Source organism: Oreochromis niloticus, linkage group LG1, assembly GCF_001858045.2.
Source record: "Oreochromis niloticus isolate F11D_XX linkage group LG1, O_niloticus_UMD_NMBU, whole genome shotgun sequence".
NCBI classification, from domain to species: domain Eukaryota; kingdom Metazoa; phylum Chordata; class Actinopteri; order Cichliformes; family Cichlidae; genus Oreochromis; species Oreochromis niloticus.
In genome coordinates, this window is record NC_031965.2 from 19,354,014 (window position 1) to 19,379,416 (window position 25,403).

At 40.1% G+C, this 25,403-nt stretch overlaps 1 protein-coding gene across 2 annotated transcripts in view; it reads left to right on the forward strand.

Annotated features, from left to right (window-relative positions):
• The window catches only part of dagla (diacylglycerol lipase, alpha), a 43,374-nt gene that overhangs the window by 5,533 nt on the left and 12,438 nt on the right, over positions 1–25,403 (forward strand). For both annotated transcript variants that reach the window (XM_025906062.1, XM_019358233.2), the window contains exons 2-14: positions 14,908–15,009; positions 15,167–15,378; positions 15,536–15,637; positions 15,723–15,861; positions 16,021–16,108; positions 16,782–16,916; positions 17,012–17,089; positions 18,719–18,843; positions 19,186–19,336; positions 21,225–21,308; positions 22,851–22,928; positions 23,199–23,279; positions 23,547–23,689. In XM_025906062.1, coding sequence (XP_025761847.1) covers positions 14,915–15,009; positions 15,167–15,378; positions 15,536–15,637; positions 15,723–15,861; positions 16,021–16,108; positions 16,782–16,916; positions 17,012–17,089; positions 18,719–18,843; positions 19,186–19,336; positions 21,225–21,308; positions 22,851–22,928; positions 23,199–23,279; positions 23,547–23,689 — 1,511 coding nt within the window. In that variant the 5' untranslated portion in view covers positions 14,908–14,914. The remainder of the gene's footprint in view (positions 1–14,907; positions 15,010–15,166; positions 15,379–15,535; positions 15,638–15,722; positions 15,862–16,020; positions 16,109–16,781; positions 16,917–17,011; positions 17,090–18,718; positions 18,844–19,185; positions 19,337–21,224; positions 21,309–22,850; positions 22,929–23,198; positions 23,280–23,546; positions 23,690–25,403) is intronic.

Below are 25,403 nucleotides of genomic sequence, written 5' to 3' on the forward strand. Positions count from 1 at the left end.
ATCATCATGTATACACAAACACACGCATGCAATCTGCGGCGCACATACTATCACATCAAGTGGAAGAAGAGAAAATGGAGTGGGAAGAGGTGAAAGGGATTGAGTGGGCGGCGGTGGGAGAAAAAGATGGAGAAAGAGGCAGAGGGAGAGTAGGAGTGAGTGGCACATGGCTTTTCAGTCTAAAAAAAGATGAGCAACGCGAAACCAAAACCAGAATCTGGATTAGCTTGATAAGGAAGAGGAGGGGGGGGTGTTTGCGAAGGGGAGGGCCGGAGGAGAAAATGTAGGTTTCCTCTGCACCGAAAATGGTGCAGATGCACACGCTCACTATCACGCTCATAAATGTCCTCTAAAATATGAATACTGAATGAGTGTGTGGGTAGGAGAGAGCATGAAGATGGGGAGATGAGAAAGAGAGAGGGTGAGATTCTTTAGGATGGACAGAGTGGTGCTGTCGTGTGACAGAACAGGGAGAGACGGGATCATTAGAGACAGCAGAGTCGGGGATGTGACAAATGCTGGAGAGAATCTTGATCTGAGCAGAGTGTAACACTGACCCAGGCAGAAAAAGAGAGAGACTGGAGCAGATGGATGTATGACAGCGAGCAGAGGAGACGGAGAGATTTGGTTATGTGCCGCAGTCACATAGTCATGCCAACCCAGCATAACCTCAGCATTTTCTGTAGACATTCTTAGTAGCCTGTCTCTCCAGAACTGTGCCCAACACCTCACTACATGCCAAACTCTCTTCAGCCTGCCATGTCTGTCTCGTCAAGTAAATATATATATTTTCTCCTTTCTATCTCATTCCCATTGATTTTGAAGACATAACAAGCTACCTGCTGCATGCCTCTATGCCCAACTGTGTGCCCGCAGAGCTTCTCTTTAATTATAGATCACCCTTTAATGGTGCACTAGTTAAATAACCCTTTCACACATAACCCCAGAAATATCACACAACATTAACGTGAGTCAGTCCGGTCTAGAAAGCAATTCCACTACATAATGTCTTATGGAAGAAATTCCATAATTTATACTTGGCACACAAATGTCACAGATGTTATACCTGTACATTTTGTTTGTACAGTCACAATTTCAGACACACTTGTGTGAATGTACAAAATTTACCTACTTCAAAGATATACATTTTTAATTCAGAAACTGAAGGGGCCACATGAATATTTACATCCTATGTATGAGGATTTGCTGCAGAAACTGTGTGTGTGCTACAGAGAATTTCAGATACCTAGAGGATGCATTTATTGTGCATATTCCCTGCCAGTCCCGAAAGCTGGAATCTCTTTTGGATACACATTAGATCCTCTCCTCTCTCCCACGTCCCACCAAAAGCTAATAGGTAAACTTTTCAAGCAACCCCAGTGGCGTTACCTAATTCTGTTCAAAAGATGTCATGTGAATATATGAAAAGTGGACTGATTAGTTTAGCTTAGTTTAGTAGCAGGCTAAACTTGGATAAAAATTAGATACTATGTTTATCACTCAAAAGTGTGTATTTACTGTCTGTCGCCGTTTTGGATGGACACCCACAAAAACAAACATGTTTCAGACTGGCATCGAGTAGTGTCACCCACTTGACAAAGCATAAATGGAACAATGTTCCATCTTTGTCTCGTGTTATGATGTAAAATACACAGATTACTACACCTGCAAAGCTTCCCAATTTCCCGTCATTCTTTGTAGTGTTAGACTAAAGAAAGGTGTAAACCTGTAAAAGCTCACTTGCTTGTTGTAATCTCATAGGTTTACCCAAAATCTGCTTTTGCTCTGTTGGTTCAAATGTTACCTGTTACTAAGGATCTACTGGTGTTCACACCACAAAGTATCACAGTGTCTGTGAATAGGTAAACCTTTAAGCAGAAGCTATTTCTGTTCTGTCCATGACCGGCTCAGTATGGTGTATTTAAACACTAATTGGAGGCATTGAAAACATGCACTGCTGTAACTATGGAAAAATGAGAAAAGTCAAGTTGCATAAAAACAGCAAAACAAAAACTTTTTACAGTCACCTTTTAAGCACACGGTGTATGATTGCAGAATATGTCAGTGTCAGTTTTCAGGTTTTCATATTTATTAGGGGTGGGAGAAAAAAATCAATACAGCATAGTATCACAATCCATGCAAGGACACCAAATATCAATTTCTTATTAAATAAAGTAACAAAGTAGGGCTCGTTTCACCTGATAGGTGCAAGCAATCACATCTGACTTGGAATCACTGCAGTCACTCTCAGAGAGATTGTCAGAGGTTTGCAAATAATTACTGGCTAATTTGTAAATGCAGACAGATTACCAACACATGACCCCTTTGAGTCACAGACTGACTGCAGACGGATTCTTATGTCAACATTTATGGCAGGTTTTAGTGACGGTGTCGGTATGTGTGACAGTGTCATTTAGTGGCACAAAAGTAACTGCAATGAAATAAAATTATTCTATTGGTTAAAACTTTGAGAATGTAATTTGGTGTTGAAAAGACGTAACAAATTACAATATATCTTATTTCAGTACTCCAGCTATGTTAAAAATGTTAAAAATCACAGTAATATTGTGTCGTAGGGTGCCTGGTGATTCCCACTTCTAATATTTATTATTGTAAAAAAAGAGTGAGTGGTGTTAGAAATGTTTGGTTCAGAGCAGGGAATTGTATTCCTGATCATAATGGATTAATATTTCTCAGCTGTTTGTTTTCAAACCACTCAGTAAGTCCTGCTCTCATCCCTCTGTGTGAGGAGACGCTTGCCTGACGAACTAAATGTTCTTGAGCTTGGTTAGAGTGTTGATAGATGGGGAGGTTGCGCAGGGAGAGGGTGTGATAGAAAATAAAGGGCCTCTAACCAGCGGGCTGTGGGCCACAACTTGGCTTGATGCTGCTGCAGCAGCAGGCTCACTTTGAGGGAGAGGAAGAGTAGGATACTAAAACACCTGCTGCTAGTCATACCAACCAGCAACTTGCTCTCTGTAAAACAAAGAACAGGCAGCGGTGCTCGATTCAGATATGGGGTGTTGTGGTTGCTGTGTGTGCAGATTTTAGATTCAGGTCCAGTATTCGTGACTCACCCAGTGGTGTAGTGTATTGATACGTCAGCAGTGCTCTGGGTAATTATTTCAGCAGTAGGACCTGGTGAGTTGTAACGTTTCCCTTTTTGTTAGCAACAGCTCATTTATGTGTTGAGATGGGAAAACAACTGTAGTTTTTCAAAACATGTACAGGCAATGTCTAAGTCGAGAATGGGGATTTCATTAGGGCTTTGCTTGTAGATAAGATGCATCGTGCAGTTCACACAGAATCAGTCTCTGTGAAGCATTTCAGAGGCTGTGCTGCGCCTATTTAACTTGTTTGTCCTAGTCAAAGACAAAGGCATAGTGACGAAAAGGGAACCCTGTCATTGTTGCTACATCATTGTCATTGCATCGCATGGGTGTGGGCCTAGCCGCGGGGAGCACAAAAGCATTGCTCACATGCATCGATACATTGTCGTCTCCACTGAACGCACGCTGCTCGGATGCAGATGGAATCTGTAGCTCAGGATGAGAGTCGAGAGTTTGCATGACTCATGCTTCATGCAGAATGCATCAATCATAGCAGAGTCAAGAACCGCAGTTCACGCTGGAGCTGTCTGCGTAGTAGAGTTTCTTTTTAGGTCAGGTTTTAGACATTTAGATGCTCTTTTGATCTCAGGTTACGAACACGGCAGGGAGTGTGGCAGCTTCAGGTGCTGCAGCGAAATGCGTTTTATTGCATGAGAAGGTTTAAAGAAGGCTTGAAAATCCAAGCAAAAATGTCAGTTCATTAAGAACCATTAACATCAGCATCAACATTAGATGGGCTTGGCTTTTATCTAGACTAGGCATCATAGTGAATAACATGCATTATGAAGAAAAAGATTTGCAGATTCTATCAATATGCACAGCAATGGAGAAATTGACAATTTGGAGTTGAAAATTTATAGTTTTATTTTGAGAAAGAATAAAAAGCCACCTAGTTTGTGAAGATTTGCTCTGCTTATTGCATCAGTGTACTTTCAAAGTTTAAAAAACAAAACAAAAGCAGAAAGAGAAAAATCAAACAGTGGTTATGTTTCACTGATGGCTGATGTGAAATATGCTACCCCCAGTGCTCACAATATTGAACGCTATATGTACTATATAAAAAGAGAAATCTAATTTGTGTAAGCCTAAGTGTTATGTAATTACATTTTAGGGAAGTCGAGGATTCCGTGAAACAAGGGGAAACGAGGCATGCCGAGCTCACTGCTGAGACAGATCTACGAACCCGCAGGACATCTACGCATTAAAAAAAAAAAAAGTTAATAAAAAGTCATTTCTATGTCAGGCGTGCAACAGTTGTTTATTTTTCACCTTGCTCTGAAGCATTTTCTTTCTCTTTTGGTTATTTTATGGTTAATAAAAATAGCATTCGAAACAATATATGGACTCTGTGCCTTGGTAAGTAAAAATTTATCAAGTAGTAACGTCCAGTAAGCTACATTTAAACTCTACATTGCTGTAGCTGTAGAAGCGCTATGCCGATGACAAGTCCCGATAATGATTTTTTTTTTTTTCATAACATAATTTGTGCTCCAGCAACACTCTGTTCAGGTGTGGCTTGGCTTGAAATAATGGCTTTTTGAGGACAGTGAATTCCTGATGTGTGAAAGTAGGATTAGTCAGCTTAGTCTGTCAGAAAGTGTCTTTTTTTTTGCTGTGTGCTGGTTGTGAAATGATCATTATGTTACCATAAATAACAACAATTTATGGGAGAACCAGGGAGGCTTTTTGTTTGTTTGTTTCGTACTGTAACGTCCCTCACATGGAGTTGGTGTCCTGTTTTTATTTCAGGGATGGGATTTTGCAGCCTTTGTATATCCTTTTTTTTTCTTTTTCTTTTAAAAAAAAAATTTCTTTGAAATGTTTTTGGTTTTCAGGTTCCTTTAAATTTAAACTATCTCCAGCACTCTGGTTTAATCACAGATTCTAAACTAATTAAGGAAGTTAAGTTTACCAGGGGAGCACACTGAACATGGAACATAGTTTGAATTGCTGTGGAGATTTGATATTCGATTTAATGAAGATGCTTTATGAGAATCGATGTGATTTAATCTCCTGAAGCCCAATTGCACATTAGATCCTGAACACATGGGCATAATTCCCTTGAATTTTTTTTTTAAACAATCAGTTTTCAATCTTCTGTTAGATGATGACCCAGAACCTTTTAAACATTAACTGTGATCGAGGTCAACTTCAATTAATCTGTCGCTAACTAATTATACTCCTTACATATGTATTTTCCATTTTCATCGCTCAAATAGCCTGGTGTACCTGTGAAAGGAAGGAGGAATTTAGTGAACATAATATCAGGATGATGTGTTTGCATTTGACTGCGGTGAAAAAATTGTCAAAGTGCATCAGCTAATGCCTATAGTTGAGGCCAAACAGCACCACTAATAGGCTAACGTCCTCTGTGTGATGGATGGGAAAGCCCTTGAGGACGCAGCTGCTGTTTGTGAGGATGTCGAGTTGAGATATGAGAGTGATGGTCATAGATGTCCATGAAATTTGGCTTTCAGAGTTTTGTAGTTGGAGGTCAGCACTGATTAGTTATATGCTGAACTGATTGAAACAGTAATCGGGGGGTTTAGCTTATGTCACTAAGATGAGCACGCTATCGTACTCTCGACTGTTTTGAAAAACCTCTTAAAATGCTTATTACCACAAACGGAAGTTCAAGTCTGGTCTTGAGCAAGTCACATTCCAGTCATTCCCTAATGGACTTAGAAAACACACTGGTGGTTGAAGAGATATTTTGGAGTTGTCTGTACACACTGACCTCTTAAGGTGCCCTGGAGCAAAAGTACTGACTGTCCTTAAAATGTGTCAGATCTTTTGTTGCCAAACAGAAGCCTTGAGAATGACGATACCAATCTGAATATAGATTAAAGATGGGAACAACACAATCCAGCCTGGATGTGGTTGTGCTGACTATTACTAATGAGACTTCAGCCACAAAACAACAGTACTAGTAATGACCACACAGCTCCAAAACCCAACTCATAGAGATGGACTGTTCCAGCTTCTCAGACCTGAAGATTTGCTGTTTTTTCTCAGTCTCATGGTAGTGTAGATAGTAATCACTCAGAATGATTTAAAGGCACCTTGTGTGACTTATTGTGAAAAGTAATCAGCGGTGCCCCTACCAATAAGTTTAAATCAAACAAGATCAGCATGAAAAGGAATAAGAAATTAAAAAAAATGAGTACAAGATTTCTAAAACACTTGAAACTTTCTGATATGCATGAACTCTCTGACTTTGATGTGCTAACAAGAATTAGATTGGACAGATACTCATCACTCTCCCTCAATGCAGCTATTGTGATAAGGTTAATTAAAGTTAGGAACGTGTGTGTGTGTGTGTGTGTGTGTGTGTCATAGTTTTTTAGCTTCAGTGATCTAGGTGACATATAAAATAAACAAGAAATATTTATTTTGATAATGACTCTTGAGATTAAATGTCATTTTTTTGTTGGTTTTTTTGAGTCCTGGAAAACAAGAGGAGCAGTAAAGTCAACAGTGGTTGTGTACGCTAGTAGCGCCCTCATGTATGCTTTCAGCAAAAATACATAAGTACATATGCCAAATGTACAAGTTTTAAAGAGTATAAAAAAAGTAACCAAAACCTTTAAACTTCTGGACCAGTAAAGGCTAAAATATCAGTTAAAGTAATAATCAGACAACCTGCACAATCCTGCAGCTTTTAGATGCATCCCTGCTCCAACACAGCTGAATCAAATGGTTGGATTACTTCTTCAGCATGCCATCAAGTTTGGTAAAGGCCTGGTAAGGTGTGTCAGAACAAGGATGCATCTAAAAGCTGCAGGACAGTAGCTCTCAAGGACTGGAGTTGGAGACCCCTAACTGCCACCAAATTGGAGATCAACAGGTATACAATCACTGCCTGCTGACCAATCAGTTCTTTGGAAAATGCAATCAATGTTCACAGTGAGAATTTTTTTTATTGAATTTTTGCATTGTTTCCTGGCCTCAGACAGACTATACTGTATATAGTAGTGCTTTTCCAAATTACTGACCAAAGCATATAAAGCTCACATGCATCCATACATGCCTTTTAATACTAAATAACTCTACAGCCCACACATGCACACTCATATCACTGCTTGGCCTGCAGCAGCTGTGTTGCTTTCCAACTGTCTCATGTTTTAACTGCTTCACATTTTTCCCATAGTATAGTTTAATCTTCCTTTGTAAACGGAGCCACCCTGCTGCCAGCACTTATTCATAATTGTGATTAGTCTGATGCTGGCAAAGCCTCCCCTTTCGTGTGAGCGTGGAGGGGAAATCCTGAGTTATCTTAGTGAGTTGATAAACAGCTTGGTGTGACCACTTACCCTGATTGCCAGTGTCACGATAAATGAATCCAGATAAGGTAACAATACTTTGGGTATATTGGACTTGTTTCGTAGTAGATGATCCAGCTCCGTCCATCCAGCAAGTTGGTCTTGATTTGGTAGCTGAATGAAGATAGCAGAAGGTATACCAGTCTTTTTTTTTTTTCTTCTTCTTTTTGTGATGAATCTAAGGCCTTTGTGGAGCCTACGACTAACCTATGTAAGTGGCCGACGCTGTTGGTGGCATTTATGTTTGTGCTGGTGCGTTACACATTAACAACCGTGTCTTCGTGTCCTGGTGTTTTAAATCTGGATCTGGCCAATAGAAACAAATAAAATGTTGGAACTTTTTCCCGTCTTGGGTCCTCGCTCTTTATTGTGGTCATTTAATTTTTTTCAAGGGCAATCATATTTGTCCCTCTATTTTTTCCACTCCTTGATACATTCTCTCACATCCATTATGATAGTTTAAGCAATCTCCCTGAAGGAAATTGCTGACATTTGTAAATCCTTATATTGATCATATGATTAGCCTTCATTAACTAAGGCTATGGTGATTATTCTCTCACTGATAAATTTAAGAAATGTTTTGAAATGTAGCTGGAAATGCACAGGAGGAATCAACAGGGCTGAAGAGGCCAAATGACAATAGCTGCAAGCTGCATCGGCCCAGTTTTTAGTTGCATTTCCTGGGAGGTTCAACTACACGACATAGATTTCCCACTGAAGCATAAATCAGGTTTAAGGCAGTTTGCGTACGTCGTGTTTGGATACGTAATTTAGCAAATGCTCGGATGAAGGGAGGGAATTGTTCAGTGGCAATTTTTTTTTTTTTTTTTTTTTTGCAAAACACGATGACATTTGAGGGAAAAAAATACAACAAAGCCCCCAAACAGCAGACAAAAAAGACCTCCATATATCTGACACTTTCACATGAACAAACTTCACAGAGGAGATTTGCACTACACAAAAGCAACTGTCGCTCTCTTACTCCATTCATTTTCTAACCATGCTGTAATGGGTTTTTTTTCCACTTTTGACGCCTCTGCTGGGAGTTTAAGTCTTATCGTACCAGCAGGCCTGGAGGAGAGAGCTGATAAGTGTCCCTGTTGGTGTGGAAGATTTTTCTTGATTTTTTTTTTTTTTTTTTTTTTTTCTTTACTGGCCTGATTGTTTTGGCCTAAATGAGATTTTTGGGGGGAGTTCAGATGTTTCCTTATTTCTGTCCCCTAATTTTTGTTCTCCCTCCCTTCTTCCACTGTCCTCTTTAATGCTACTCCAACCCAGATAGAGTTTCACAACTAGATCTAAGATGACTCCTGGTTCAATTTACATTTTCTTGTTTCCCCACGATCTCTTACACAAAGCTGAGGAGCCACAACGTAGACTGAATATCTATAAAAGCTGGAATCTGCAGATCAACATTTGTGTTACAACTTCTCTCACTTGCCTTTTAGAATAATGTGTTGCCTTTTCTTTTTTGTGTGCATTGCCTCCTTTATGTGAATATTTACTGCATTTATTCAAAACTGTGCATTCAGGCACAGTTTTGTGGGGATAGGTTAATTGGATAATCGAAATTGTCACTAGGTGTGAATGTGCGAGTGAATGTGAGTGTGAATGGTTGTTTGTCCCTGTGTGTTGGCCCTGCGACAGACTGGCGACCTGTCCAGGGTGTACCCTGCCTCTCGCCCTATGACAGCTGGGATAGGCTCCAGCGCCCCCCCACGACCCTGAAAAAGGATAAACGGAAGTGAATGGATGGATGGATGGATGTGCATTCAGGCTATTACACCATTTGCTGTGGAAGACTGAGAGTAAACTTTCTCTTTTTCAGCCAAACACAACAGCAGCTGATTTCACTGTGCTGTCTGTCGTCTAACGTTAAGTGTGCCAATCAGTGAAACCACCTGCTGTAATGCTTTGATTGAAACCAAAACCTTCACACATTTTACTGCTCGTGGTTTGACCCCTTTGCTTTGATGCATTGTCCTCTTTGTAATCCTGTGCCAGCACAGCTCAGGCTGTGTTGCTGTGAAAACATTTTTGTGTCACTGAAACACTGAAGGAATTAGTTGTTCCTGGGCATAAATTTCACTGTAATAATTTTGCCAACTTCACAAGAATTAACTGGGTTTTGTTTTTTTTTTTGGTGTGTTATTTATAAGATTTTGAAGATGAACTTTAAATTAAAAACTTCCTATATCATTGAAATAGCCACAATCTGGTTATTGGTGGGGCTGGAAATGCTGTTGTGAAGGGGTGGGCAGTCAGATGGCCTTACAGTGTGGCATGTAATCCACTATTAGTTAAATTCTGTGGATGATATTAATTACACTCACCAGTCATTTCATTAGGTAACCTGAATGAGTGAAGTTGGCGTTCATTTATGACCAAAGAGTACTAATTTCTTGAACATGACAGTGAGTCCACTATACTCAAATTTCTTTCACAGTCACCAGATCTCAGTCCAGTGGAGCATCTTTGTGATGTGGTGAAACAGGAAATTCACATCATGGATTACAGATGAGAAATCTGCAGCAACTGTGGGGTTGATGTTGCCGTGGACCAAAATCTCGAAATATAATTGGAGCAAAAATAGGACGCAGCACTTCCTAAGTTGGATCTTGAACTAATTTTAGAGGTTATTTTTGCTGGAAATTAATTGTCAAATAATACACTGTGGAAAAAATTAAGTCGACATCATTCAGTGATGAGCTGGTCCTGGTGTTTCTAAACAAGACAAAGAAGACAAGAAGATTCTGGGTTCAACTAGTTTTCATGAAAAGGCAGCAGCAGTGAGAATTTCATGGTTTGTTCCAGGATTTTAAACTGTATCATGATCGCTTTTGCACATACAGTCCCGATCCAAAGTTGAAGACCACTTGAAAAATGCAAAAAAAATCATCTTTTGCATGGTTGGATCTTAACAAGGTTCCAAGTAGACGAAACATTTTTTTGAGCAATTGATTGAAAACAACGCTTAAACTGAAACACACCATTGTACAGCTGATCAAAAGTTTAGGACCACACCTCCAAACAAACCTGTAACCCCCCCCCCCCCCCCCCCCGAAAAAAAAAAAAAAACAGAAATCAAAGTTCCAAACATGAACTCAGTAATGAGTAGCTGCACCGTTATTGTTGATCACTTCAAAAATTTGTTGTGGCATGCTTGATGTAAGCGTTTCCATGAGGTGAGTGGGAACATTTTTCCAAGTGGTGAAGACGGCCACACGAAGGGCAGCTACTGTCTGGAACTGTTGTCCATTTTTGTTAACTTCCCTTGCCATCCATCCCCATAAGTACTCAATTGGATTTAGATCAGGGGAACACGCAGGATGATCCAAAAGAGTGATCTTATTCTCCTGGAAGAAGTCCCTTGTCCTGCGGGCGTTGTGTACTGCAGCAATGTCCTGTTGAAAAACCCAGTTGTTGCTCTCTGCAACATCTGGACATAGCCAGCGGCCGTATGATGCCCCTGCACCTCCTGAACCTCCATTGTTCCACTGAAGGAAAAAGCACTCAGGACCATTATGGTGCCCCCTCCACTGTAGCGCGTAGAAAACATCTCGGGTGGGATCTGCTTGTCATGCCAGTAACGCTGGAAACCATCAGGAACTTTCTTCCACCTTTCAATGTCACATGTTTGGTGCTGTTTTGCAAAGTCCAAAGGGTCAGTTCTGTGGCGTTCAAGGAGACGAGGCATTTGAAGAAGTTTTTTATTTTTGAAGCCCTTCAGTCTCAGATACCGTCTGATGGTTACTGGGCTGCAGTCTGCACCAGTAACACCCTTAATTTGGGTTGAGGATTGTCCAGCGTCTTGAAGGACAGCCAATTAGATCCTCCGGCTCAGTGCTGGTGAAATTCTTTTGGGTTTTCCACTTGACTTTTTTGTTCCATACCCCTCAGTCATTTGGAATTTCTTAAACGATCCTGTTTTACTGCGTCCCACCTCAGCAGCGATGTCACGCTGCGAGAGACCCTGCTTATGCGGTTCAATAAACCCGACCACGTTCAAAAAGGGAAAGTTTTTTTGCTTTTTCCATCAGAACGTCATCACAGTGTGACTGCCTGACAGAAAATGATAATGAATCCACATTTTTGCACATATTTGGCCTTTTAAAGGCATGTAGTCCTAAATTTTTGATCAGCTGTAAAAGCCTGTTTCAGTTTAAGCGTGTTTTCACTAAATTGCATGCTCAAAAAAAAATAAGTTTTGTCTCACTCCAATTTGTTCTTGTTCCATATTGAAGATCTACGTGGAAACTTGTACCGAGTAGGTACTAATGAAAAAGGGGCTTTATTGGCAGAGTTGGGACCATATCTGAGGTTTTTACTGCTTACAGTTGTGTTTGAGCAACATAGTTGCCAACCAAACCTAGCAAAATCGGTGAGGGTCTAACTGCGAACACTATCATGATAGCAGTTCATTGTAGAAAAGATGATCACAACACCTCTTAGCAGCTCAATGCAATTTTTCAAGTAGCTGTCACAGGCATTTCGTGATCTGGTGAAAAGTGGGTACATGCTTGATGAAGACTGTACAAAACTAAACTAGTTCTACTAATCTTAATGTCTACTCAAAGGAAGAGACAGGGAGAGAATTGTGTACTCATCATTTGTAAACCGAAATTGTCTACATTAGTTTTTTTTTTTTCATTTTTTGTTTTTTTGTTGGGTTTTTTTTGCAGTTGCATTTAATCCCAGTTGATGATCTGATAAAGGAACGTTACAAGATTGTAGGAGTAGTATTTTTACGTTTGTCCCAAACAATAAGGGAAACCTTTGATCTATATTCAGACAATGCAAATCAGTGCAGGTGTTTAAGCTCAAAGGGTGCTTATCCACGGACCAAATGGGAGATCTCATTACTGAATAAAGGTGTAGAAAAGTCTGAGATCTGGTTCAGTTTAAAGAGGGCCTATTATGCTTTTCCTTATTCGAATATGGAGCTGGAAATTGATGTAAAAGACTCCTTTAGTTTTAAGTAGATTTAACATGAACACAGGGGAGAACTTTTATCTCTCTATTGTTAAACTATTAGACTGTGAATAGCCTAAATTTTATTCCGAGTTAAAGGTCCATCAGACTTAAAAGAGGAGAAGGGGGCATGGGAATCCATTCTGACAACAGTGTTTCCTGTGTTACTGCTTGTGCGGTAAGAGAATAGTGAAGGTTTTGTTTAACAAAAAACAAGACCTTCTGCAGATCTGCACAGAGAAAATGCCAGTGTTTTGTGTAATACTACACATCCCTGCTGAGAGCTATGTAGGTGGTTGCACAAATGGTTCAATGAATGACTTTTTTTTTCTTCTTTGATTTCTTCCTTCACAGGTAATTAGGTGGATTCTTTTTGTATAAACTGTATGTTGTATGCAAAAGAATTGTTTATATTTTAAGCTTATTTCACAACTTAAGCTTAGCTGGATGCCTCATTTTCATTGTGATGTGCTGAACTACAGTAGTATGTCATTATAACACTTGTAGTATTTTGATATGAAAGTGTGGGTTCTCTCCGAGTGCTCTCACTTCCTCCCACCATCCAAAAACATCGATGGGGTTGGGCCAAATGGTGGTTCTCTTCATTAGCCTTGTGGCTGATTGGCGACCTCTCCAGGGTGTACCCTGCCTTTGGCCCTGCCATCACTGCTGGGATAGGCTCCAGCACCCCGGCGATCCTGAATTGGATAAGAAGGGGAAAATGCATGGGAGTAAACTATTTTGCCGATCACTGAAGAGGCTCCTTGTCTTCAAGTCTTTGACATTTAATTTGACAGTTACCCTTCTATAATACCACTTAGGATTATTAGTGCTGATGGGTTTTTTCCTTCTTCTTTTAAAATCCTTATTCATTTTAGTGCAAGACAGCAACAACTTTTGATAATCTCTGTTAAAAGGAAGTCCTTTCAGAAAATATTATCCGTGAGTCGATCATCGTTATTAGGTCAAGAAGCTTTTAGGCGCATATTACTTTGTTGTTTGCAGTAAAAAGGCCGTATTTGAGAGGACACGGTGCGAAGAATCACATTTCACAAAGTCAGTGTTCGGCAGAGAGGGAGCTTTTCTTTTAATGTTCTTAAACTGTATTTTCGACACCTTGTTAAAGTGCCAGAGGTGGATGCATGCGTCGACTTTAGCTTAAAGATCTAACAGTACGAGGATTGCGGCTCTACATGATCAAGCAAAAAACTTTTTAAGCATTTTCTCCAGTTAACTTTAACTGGAGTGAAGCAGAAGTCATGTGCAGAGCTACAACCACACATATAAAGTCAGGAAACAGAGGTGTGAAAAAACTTGGAAAATATTAACAAAGGAACGCCAAATGAAGAATTTTGTTGCACCACCAAATTGTTGTGCCTGTACTCGGTCCAATCTGACTGGTTGCCACTAGAACAAACTTTATTGCATTAGTACACATGCATGCTTTCTGTGATTCATTTGAGTTGTCAACCCGTTGTGTTCATTTATGATCCAACTGTACTTTTTGCTGCAGTAGTTATTCTTGGCAAACGGGATCTCTTTGCACATTCCTACGTTAACCTTTAAGCAGGATATAATGCAATTTTCTCTGCTATTTTTTGCTGTCACGATTCAATAAGACTTTATCAGCTATTGTTACTGTGCTTTTTTTTTTTTTTTTTTTTAAAGGTGATCTCGGGAGGTGCTGCCAGTTTCTCAATAACTCAAACAAATGTTCTGAAACAATACTAAAAGGCAGAGGAGGGCTGGAACGGCACCAATAAGAAAACTTAAAACTATGTTTCACTTCATAAGTTACGAAGTCACTCACTACACTGATAGATGTACTATAGTTAATGGTTTTGTCATAATGGATGGCATATTTTTTCGACTGAAAGCTGTGTCGCCCTCTCCCTCCCTCCGCTGCTTTTATAGTTCATTTCAGTTTAGCCCAAAGCAGCTTGAGTAATCTCGTAGTGCTTGTGCAACAAAGGAGGACCCCGAATAACATAAAAAATATTCTTTCATATGGCTACAACCAGAATGGTGACATCATATGTTCCAGCTGGTTTTCTTCCTTTTTATACATTAAGTCTTACACGTACACTGCACCCTCCCTCACCCACTCGATCTCCTCGTCTCTACCTTCCATTATCTGTCACTCTTCCCCCTCTGTGAAAAGTCTGTTGTTATTATCTCCACAGCCCTTCTTCACTTTTAGCATGCAGTGCGTTTAAGAAACGGGGGGGGGGAAATTCAGGACAAAGAAACTTCCCTGTGTGGCTGCTGATGCTGAGCTTGGTATGATCTGAATGCTGTTTAGTTCAGAGATGCATGTGTTGTGTTGTGTTCATTGGTGCTTTAGAGTTTTCATTTTGGCTCTGCTTTTTTGAAGCTAAAGACAGAAATTTCCTGTATACTGTGCACCGTGCAAGGTGATGCTGAGTGAATTAGACGTAGTGAATTAAAAATGAAGCAGAGTTCCTTTCCCTCATGTTTCCTCTCTCCCTTTGGTTTTCCTGCAGGGCAGTGATGCCTGGAATGGTGATGTTTCGGCGGCGCTGGTCAGTTGGCAGTGATGACCTGGTGCTGCCTGCCCTCTTCCTCTTTTTGTTACACTGCATATGGTGAGTCAGTGTTTCTTCAGTAGAAATTACGCTATTATTATTATTATTATTATTATTAGTATTATTATTATTATTTTGTTCTTAACTTTTCAGTGTTTGGTTTGTAGATCTCTGAAGAAAGTGCCTGTGTATTTGCTTCCTTCCTCCGGTCTTTTAGGTTGGTGGTTCTGTCTGTAGTTGTGTTCGGCCTTCCATATGGCTCAGACAAGTCCTGTTCGGAAACCCTGGTGGACCATGGCCGAGGGTACCTGGGCATCCTGGTCAGCTGCCTTATATGTGAGAGCGCCATCATGTGGTTGAGCATGAGGGGCAGCATTTTGTACACACAGCCCAGGGAAGCTGTACAGTATGTCCTTTACATACGGCTCGGTAAGACATGCTGAGATGTAAAGTTTTTGTTTTTTGTGGCTGTTTTTTGCGTCCTATGATTAAAAGTGGTGCGTTACTTTTTTGTTTAGTTTGTATAGTTTTTACATTTACTAGTTGATCATGAGTGTCCTCACACGCTCCCTCTTTTTCTCTCCAGCTATTCTGTTGGTTGAGCTTGTGTATGCTGTCGTGGGCATTGCCTGGCTTGTCCAGTATTACAAACCGTGCTCTGATGTCACTGCTAAAAACTTGGCTTTGGGTGAGTGAAACGTGGATATAAAGGAGAATGAGAAAGGTTTAAGTAAAAGGGTTTTGTTTGAATAATGTTTTAATATTCTCTGCAGGAATTGTTGTATGCAACTGGCTGGTAATTTTCAGCGTTTGCATTACCCTCATGTGTACTTTTGATCCCACGGGTCGGACTTTTGTCAAGCTGAAGGCAACCCGTCGGCGTCAGCGCAACCTCACTACTTACACGCTCAGGTATCAACAGGCTGCTGGGGTTGAAAAGCTAATCTCTTTGTTAGATTTGTTAGATTTTACCTATCAGATTTTACCCCTTTTCTTTTCTTTTTTTTCTCTTTTTTTTTTCAAACACTAGTTTGATTGTGAGAGAACTTTTTTTTTTCCCCCCTTGATTAGACACAGGCTAGAGGAAGGCCAAGCCAGCAGCTGGAGCAGGAGACTAAAGTTTTTCATGTGCTGCACAAGAGCCCAAGATACACAATCGGTGAGTCGCAAAACAAAACACACTTAACATTTTTTCCTTGAGTTTGAAAAAATAAAGGAATAAAACCACTGCTTGTGTATAATGTTCAGTAAGACGGCCATTAGAATAAGCCCTGACTGGATTAATCTTGACTGTGGCATACAGCTGCTCTGCTCAGCTGCTTACCAGTGACATTAAGCTTTTAATGTGAAATAAAATGTGAAATAAATTAATTCCAGATAACAAGCAACAAACAAAAAGCCAATCTCGTGTACATTTAAGGGATTTATTTTATTTCTGATTACAATCCCTGCACATCTTAAGTCATGAAATTTAAAAAATTTATGAACACATTTAAAGATACGGTTCACTGGTGAGTAGGTAGCTCCAGCAGATAGGTGGCCATGTGACTGATGCTAATGTGTATTCGTATTCATCAGTTGTTATATGGTATTAGTGATTAAGTTGAGAATCCAAAACCTCACCAGTGACCTGATTATGACATCAGAGACGTTAATTTTTGGTCTCTACGCCTTTCTGGTCATTACTGGCAATAGTGTGTAGTCTGAACTAAGGAATAGACACTTTAAAGATAACATGCTCACAACATGCATCCTTTGCTGCCTTTTGTTGTTCATTTTCCTTTTGTTGCTGTGCTCGACCAGCATTCTCTGATCTATGCTTCTTCCTTCAGGATGCGTATTCAGAGGTGGCCAGCCTCTTTGCAGAGTTCTTCAGAGACCTGGATATTGTGCCTAGTGATATTATTGCTGGTCTGGTACTGCTCCGCCAGAGACAGAGGTCTAAGAGATCTGCTATCCTGGACCAGGTATTACTGTCTATTTTAATAGGTAAAAATATGTAGTTTATAAAGTTTATACATACTCTCATCTTAATAATGTCTTTGTTGTTTTTCTTCCAAAGGCCAACAATGACATTTTAGCCTTCTTATCAGGAATGCCTGTCACTCGTAACACTAGATACCTGGACCTCAAGAACTCGGTGAGTTTTTTCTGTGTGACCAGTGTTGGGAAGGTTACTTTTAAAATGTATTCCACTACAGATTACAGAATACATGCCCCAAAATGTATTTTGTAACATATTCCGTTACGTTACTCAATGAGAGTAAAGTGTTCTGAATACTTTGGATTACTTAATATATTATCATGCTTTTTGCAACTACATTAATGTACTATTGCTGTGTGATTTATTACTATTACTGAAGGTTACTCGCCATACCAATACCAACTAGATTTTTAAATCTTAATATAAAATGAGTAACAGTAGGGTGGACATTAGGTAAGGCTGCACTTTTTGCACCGATCTCGTATAGAAACTATTCCGCGCATATATAAAACAGGTCCGCGGCTCCGAACCGCAGTAAAGGGACCTCTGGCTAATACGTCGGGTTCCATGTCGGGCTCGTAACTGAAAACTAGCTTTACTTTGCTGTCTGGGTCAACTTTGCTACCGAGAGTCAGAGAGAGGCGTTGAAAGGCTGCTTCAAGGGAACTTAATGTTTCGGAGAAAAACACAAACACAGTGTACAGTTGAGTCTTAATAGCTTGCTTACACCTGGGCTACACTGCCCATGAGGCTACATTCTTTAGCGCTATGCCTGTACACTCTGCCTATTGCCTTTAAATTAAAAAAAATTTTGGACAATAATTTTAAAAAATATTTCGTCATGTCATTATGCCGGCTGCAAGTAGAGGTGACATGGGCCGCGAGACACAGGCATTAGAGCCTCTTAATGCATGTTTTGTTTGGGTTTCCACCGGCGTGGAATTGCCAAAAATAGAGAGGGCATAGCCTAACATATGAAACAGGAAAAGACCGCCGTGTAATCCCTTTATTTCAACAAAGTAACTGTATTCTGAATACCACCTTTTTAAACTGTAACTGTAACGGAATACAGTTACTCATATTTTGTATTTTAAATATGTAACGCCGGTACATGTATTCTGTTACTCCCCAACACTGTGTGTGACGCACTTTCAAAAAGTTCTGTGTTTAAATCCCATGCCAAACCCCATGGACTCGTATGAAAGTTAGAATTGATGAAATCATTGCAGAAACTTGACATGCATTTCTTGTTCTTTAAAGCTCTCCTGAGTTATATTTACCCTTGAAAGATGTTTTGTTAATGCAAAGTTATTGCACATGTTGCACAAAGAGAGGGCATTTATAATAAAGGTTTCACAGGATGCCATTATTTTCCTCAAGGTGTTTCAGTTCAAATGACAATGGGAGAAATTGTGACAAATCAAGATGTAGTTTCAGCGTCCCTTAGATGTTGGCTACATAAAACATAGCTTTGTTTATATTTCAGTATACACAGGGAGGGGCACAGTGGTTTTGCATCATGTTCAATGATTAGTCCCATGAGAACTCTTGGTGTAACAGAATTTTTTTTCTGCAGCGTGAACAGTATACGTGTCTCACTGTTAGTGTGTCTACTCGCAAACATACCACACCAACAGCAAACACAGTATGTGTTCAACTGAAATAATATTTGAAGATCTCAATGATGTCTCAAGTTGCTCTGATGCAAGCGCGTGTGTGTGTTTTTGTGTGTGTGTGTGTGTGTGTGTTTGTGTTTGTCCATCTGTCTGCCTTTTCCTCTCTCAGGCTGAGATGAACATGTACAAGGATGTGTGCTATTATATGCTCTTTGCCCTGGCTGCTTATGGTTGGCCCATGTACCTGATGAGGAAGCCTGCCTGTGGGCTGTGCCGCCTCGCCAGCTCCTGCCCGTAAGCACTCAAACATACACCCGCACAGTTTTGATCTATTTGGTTTCTGTGTCTCTTGAGCCTTTCCAGTGCAGATCAAATTTCACATGCGTCAACACTTGCCAAGTGGTAATCCACTGAGACAATACCACTCTACTTAGACCCACTCACTGGCACAAGCAATGTAGAATTAATCACATACTCATATCCAGATTGCCTGCATTGGGATACTAATTATATCCCTGTAATCTTACCAACGTACTGTATTTCTCTCGTGTCTCTTTCACCTATTTTTTTCTTTTTAAACATTGATTTGTTCTGCCTTTGGTTGACATCCTGTTTTCTTCTCATCTTTTTGGACAGCTGTACATCTGTGTCTGGATCTCGGCTGTCTCAGTCCGTGACAGTGGAAGAGGACAATTGTTGCGGCTGTAATGTCCTGGCTATACGCAGGCACTTCCTGGATAATGACCTCAAGCAGGTCCACATTGTCTACACTTCCTGCCACGATGCTGTAAGTGACCAAGTAAATGATTGAAGGTGCAATCAGAGTCTTAGAGCTCACAATGCCCCATAGGACTGATATAGACAATCAAATAATGGGAGCTATCCGCTTGTTATTTAGTTGATTTATTCTGTGGTTTTGGCCATGATTTTTATCCGTTTTGTGTGTTTGATAGTTTTTGCAACATATATATTGCAAAAACTGAGAGATGTGTCAACATCCTCTGCAGTAACTCAAGTGTGTTTTCAGTAGATGATGAACAATCTAAAGCCTGTCACTGATTCTGCTCAAGACTGTCATGCACAGAATCTTAAGGTGCAGCTGTAGAGGGGAAGTGTGCCATTAATGTGCTCGGTACAGCATTTCTGCTCCCAAAATAAAAAACAACACCCACCCTACATCATAATTTACTTCATGTACTTGTCACACTTTGCTTCAGTTCATTATGTGGATGGAGAACATGCATTTAATCTGTTAATGTAGTGACAACAGAGCAACAACTGAGTTCATTCCTGACAAGGAAAGTAATGCTGACAGTTTGTTTAAACCCTGTGTCATGTAACATGTTGGTGGCTTTTCCGCTTCAGATGTAGATTTGCTTTGCAAAACTGTTATGTAATAAGGCAGTTGAGGTGGTGCATAAACATTACTGGATGGACTGTTAGGCCTTAATTTCACAGCCACAAATGTAGTTCTGTGTCCATCCGTCCATCCATTCATTTTCTTCGATGCTTATCTAAATGAAGGTTTCAGGGGCTGAAAGCCTATCCCAGCTATCATAGGACGAGAGGCAGGGTACACCCTCGGAGGGAGGCCAATCCTGTAGCAGGGCCACACCAGCTCACAACCACACCTACAGCCAGTTTAGCATAGTCAGTTAAGCAAATGCCATGCATGGACTATAGGAGGAAGTAAGAGTACCTGAAGAGAACCCACAGAGACACGGAGGGCAAAAATGCAAACTCCACACAGAAAGGCGTCAGAGTAGATTAGAACTTAGGACCTTACTGTGAAGTGCCAACAACTGCGCCACCTTGCTGCCCTAATTCCAAATAATTAAAAAAAATAGATTTGCAATAAGTTTGCAAGTCAAACACACAACATAAAGTATTTTACTTTCTTACAGCTGGTGGGGTATTATCGTCATCCTGCTGGGCGGGTGATGTTGACACCCAATTTTGTGCATGCAATGACTCGAGAACGAAACAACATAGGAGTTTCAAATTGATACCATAGGTGTATCCACAAAAAATCTGTGACGAGTTCAAATCTTAGTCACCCCGACCTCAAGGTCAAAGGTCAGGTTTTCTGAAAATCTTGTGAATGCAATAACTTGAAAATTAGGATTTTGAACGCAAAGCAGGATTTTGAAATTCATACCACTGGTGCATCCACTCGGAGGCTGAGGGGTGCCACTGGCTGCTGCCAGTATTTTCTTACAGTAGGTCCACTTTGGCTCTTAGTGGAATGAATTACACTCCAGTTATGCATTGGTCCCCGATACTCTGCTTTAAACGCATGTCTTGTAAAACAGTTTAGGAAAAAGTAGTTGTTCGATTAGTTTCCTAATGACAGTGAAAATTAATTTTCATCATAATTATGTTTGTTTAAATTCCAGCAGCTCTCAAACTTGGAGTTGAGCTATAACACGTCGATGATTTGTAATGCAGAGTGCAGCCAGCCTGCGCTGACTTTCCATCTATAAATTTCTTTTATGAGCATGCACTGTGCCAAGTAGAAAGGTTTGATGACAATGACTGTGCTGTGGTTGCTGGGCTCCAAGTGAAACAGTGATGCACAACTCTTAGCCCTCCCCTCATTTTCTCCACTCACGATCCTCTCACGTTCTAACCAGTTTTCACTGTGCGCTCTGCTTCAATCTGCATCTTTCATACAGGTTTACGAGACTCCATTTTTTGTGGCAGTGGATCACGCAAAAAAGAAAGTTGTCATCAGTATCAGAGGAACTCTTTCTCCAAAGGTGACTTTCTTTCTTAAATTTCTGTGATTATTTAAATCTTTCTCTAAGGCTCTCAAAATATTGTCCGACCCCATTTTCTTCAGTTCCTCACAACACCACCACCTCCAAAGCAGGTGAAGTTCTCATGGTTTAGTGTTCTCAAACTCCTACACCTTTTCACACATAGAGCAGAAACAGGACTGTCCACCTTCAGAGATAAATGTCCTATCTGCTTTTTTTACATAAGCATTTGTGAAAATTCCTGAGCTGTGTTCAAACTGAACTGAACCATCAGCTGAGAGATTAATCATGGTTTTATAATAAAAGCAAATTGGCTTTTAAGAGGCAGCTCACTACTCATCCCATTGAGCTTTGCTCCCAGCTAGCCAAAAACATCCAGTTTATCAGTGTAAAAAACAAGAACGCATGCAGAGTGGAACATTTACAAGAACGCCACAAAGATTAAAGAAGCATTTGCAGTATTTATGAACATCCAGAGTCCCCAATGATTACTGCAGCATTATTTTCATACACTGTTATAAAAGATGGATGTCGCTGCTATGATGTTTCCGATTCATTTTTGAAGCCTGGAGATAAGGGTGCCCAATCCATCTTGATGTTTTGAAACCAGATGTAGTCAGAGAGAGGCAGGTCTGACTGTGAAACCACACTTGCACTGGCTAACAATGAGCTCATTGGCTAACGTACCGCGTACAGTCCTCCTGTCTGAAACATATTTACAAAAGGACCAAAAAGGAGTGACCGAGTCCATAAAATAAGCAGACAATTGTTTCCAGCGGTCAAGTTGGAAAGCTGGTTTCTTATTGACTTGTAAAGAATTGCAAGTTTGTTTGTTTTTTTGGGGGGGGTTTTTTGCAACTGTAGGCGTTGCCCCCTGGTGGCCTCTAAATACAACGCAGGTTTAAGGCACTTAACCTTTGCTTTATTTTCATACCTGGTGTTTTTGCCCATCCTGTAGTAGACCATCTATTTACTGATTAGTTTGAGCTTGCACCTGATCATGCAGGTGTGTAGTACCTCTGCAGGAGGTAGTGTAGCATTTCACCCAAAATTCAAGAATGTACCTTGCATTCAGAAAAAATACAGTATTTGCATATTTTAAAATGGATAACTGACACAACTTTTTTGTTAATGAATAGAATAGTTGGGCTGCTTTTGCAACAGCAGAAGTGGTACATCAGGACTGTCTGCGTGTTTGAGAAATGGTTCTGTGGTTCAAATCATCATTTTTTTGTTGTGAATGGAAGTGATGAAACATTATCACAATCGTGACTTCTTAAATATAAAGTTGAAGTGAGTCAGACACTTTAATCATGTAATCTCTATGAGCTTACAGTCTTATTGCTCTTGGTGTATCCACATACAGTTATATAACAAATAGTCACGTTTTCAGAGGGGACTATAATGACTTTTTTCTTTTCATTCCTGTACATAGTTTGGCATCTTTTATTATTAAGGTGTTCTTTTTTATGATCCCCACCTCCACTTGTGGTATTCTGCTTTGTGCCGTCATCACATTTGAATTTGCCTTTTGCGGATCAGGATGCCCTGACTGATCTGACGGGGGACTCTGAACGTTTGCCTGTGGAGGAACAGCAAGGCACCTGGCTTGGCCACAAGGTCAGAAATTAAACGACTCGCCTACGATACACCATCTCAGCGTTACAGTCTCCAGAGATTTTCTCTTTTAACTTTCCTGTGTTCTCCATGGTGCACTTTGAACAAGCAAAGTACATCCTATACTCCAAAGATCATTTACGTTGTTAATAATAGAATAATTACTTTGGGTGTTTTAATGAGGGAGCGATGACACAGACTTCCTGTGCATATTTCTTTCTCGCTCATCATCTTCCATCCACTGAATCCCCCCCCCTCTCTCTTTCCTCCCAGGGAATGGTTTACTCAGCAGAATACATTAAGAAGAAACTGGAGCAGGAAATGATCTTGTCTCAAGCTTTTGGACGAGACTTGGTACATGACTCAGTATACTGTGTAAAGTATGGCAGGCTGAATGATGATCCTTTTTTATAAGAATTTGTACAGTGTATTTTTATTGGCATCACTGTAGTACTTTAGTCAAGGCCACACTGGCTGCGTAACATTACCGTAATATTAGCTGTAGTGTATACAACAATTTATTTGGCAAACAGCAGCAGAGGCAATTTCTTTAAGTGATTGTCTTTGCTGTGGTAACAAGTGTGCTCTTGTGAATGTAATGACTCTCGCTGTCTCACACAGAACAAGGGCACCATGCATTATGGGCTGGTGATAGTCGGGCATTCTCTCGGTGCAGGCACTGCTGCTATTCTTTCCTTCCTGCTGAGACCTCAGTACCCAACACTTCACTGCTACTCTTACTCTCCACCCGGTGGCCTTCTTAGGTGAGTCAATCTGGATCCCAAGTATCAGTACTCCGGTATGAATGCATTACAAAGGAAGTTACTTAAAGCGTGTTTTTGTTTTGTTTTGTTTTTTTGTCACTGGTAATGTTCACAAGTCTGTCACATGTTTAGTTTTACTCCCGCTTGCTTGTTTAGTTGGGGGCTCTTTTATAAAAGTGATCTTGGGTATGGCAGAAAACCATGGATACATAATTTTCAGCCAGCTATATATACTCCACCCAAGAATACGTGTCGGCTGGCATCAATCTCCTCTACCATCGCTGCGATCTCGTCTTCCAAGCAGTTTGCGTCTCTCATTCGGTCAGTTTCTGACTGAACTCATCTGTGCTGGCACTGTGCAGGGGAATGAAAAAACTTTTACTTAATACTTAATATGAAGTTTTTCCATCGCAGCAGGGTTTTGTTTTTTTTTTCTCCCCTGTGCTTCCAGTGAGCATTGGGGTTGACTACTCGTGCAAATGCTACTGGCCTGCATACAGTAAAGCCAGTGACTCTTTTTTTCTTTCTTTTTTTACTGACAGAAATCCTTGTTTTTTCCAGTTGTTTCTGACATTTTGATACAAGTTGGTCAATTATTTTAAGTATATAAAATAAGAAATTATTTTATTTCAGTGCTGTTTCCCTTTGGCTCTGGCTTAAATCTCTTTGCAGGGAGGGGTTTGTGTTTTGTTTTTTTGGATTTGGGGTTTTTCCCCTATCATGTGTGTGAATAAAAAAATCGGATGCTCAGGTTGTGTGACAGAAACACTTTTTCTCTGTAATGCTTACAATCTATTTTTATAAACCAATAACAAGCAGACCATAAGGAATTACTCTAAATTCAGGCATAAATCCAAGAAGATTTTTATCAAGTAGGTCTTTTTCATGTTGTTCTGGGTCTTCTTTTGCAATACACACCAATGCTATTACTCACTTTTTTTTTCAACAGAGCTGAGAAATTTCTGTTTATATGTACAATTCTTGTGATTTTAACCATATCAGTATGAGCAAAGTGGTCCAGTTTGGTTTTTTGTTTGTTTTTCCCAGTTTCCTTTTTTTAACCTTATTTAATTGTAGAGGCAAACAAATAATGAAGAGAGAGGTGGAGAATTGGAAGTAGAAGCCCAAACTCTTTCACTCTCAAGAAACTAGTTCAGGGGAGAGCAACATGAAAGAGGAAATAAAAACCAATATTTTGAGGCTAAACCAAGAGACATTTATTTTTGGGGGTTGCTTTTTAGGACAGGAAAGCAGTGAGAAATTACTGGGGAAATATTTGCAGTAAATGGCCTTCAGGCAGGGTTGAGGATTTGCTTTCTGGGCTTGAGGAATTGGGGTTTTAAATCCTCCTTTAGTTGCCACTGATTGGTCAGAGTATCTTCCTGAAACAGAAAAGAGGAAGCAGGTATCCTGATTGACATTCTGGTAGATGAAACGCAGCTTTGATGGATGAAGCTACAGATTTCTACTAAAATATGTGTAATCCTGTCACAGTTTTCACAGATACTGAATTATTTGAAAATGATGATAGACCTGGCGTATGTAGCAGATCTGCAGAGATGGACATTGCTATAAACATTTTCTTTCTTTTACTCATCACCTCAGGAAGTCTCGTTCCTCAGTCTGAGAAGAATTATATTCTCCTTTAAGTGTAGGTGCAAGTTGGTGCATTTTACTGTGGACAAGTACCCCAAAGCTGTGGTTTGTATTTTCA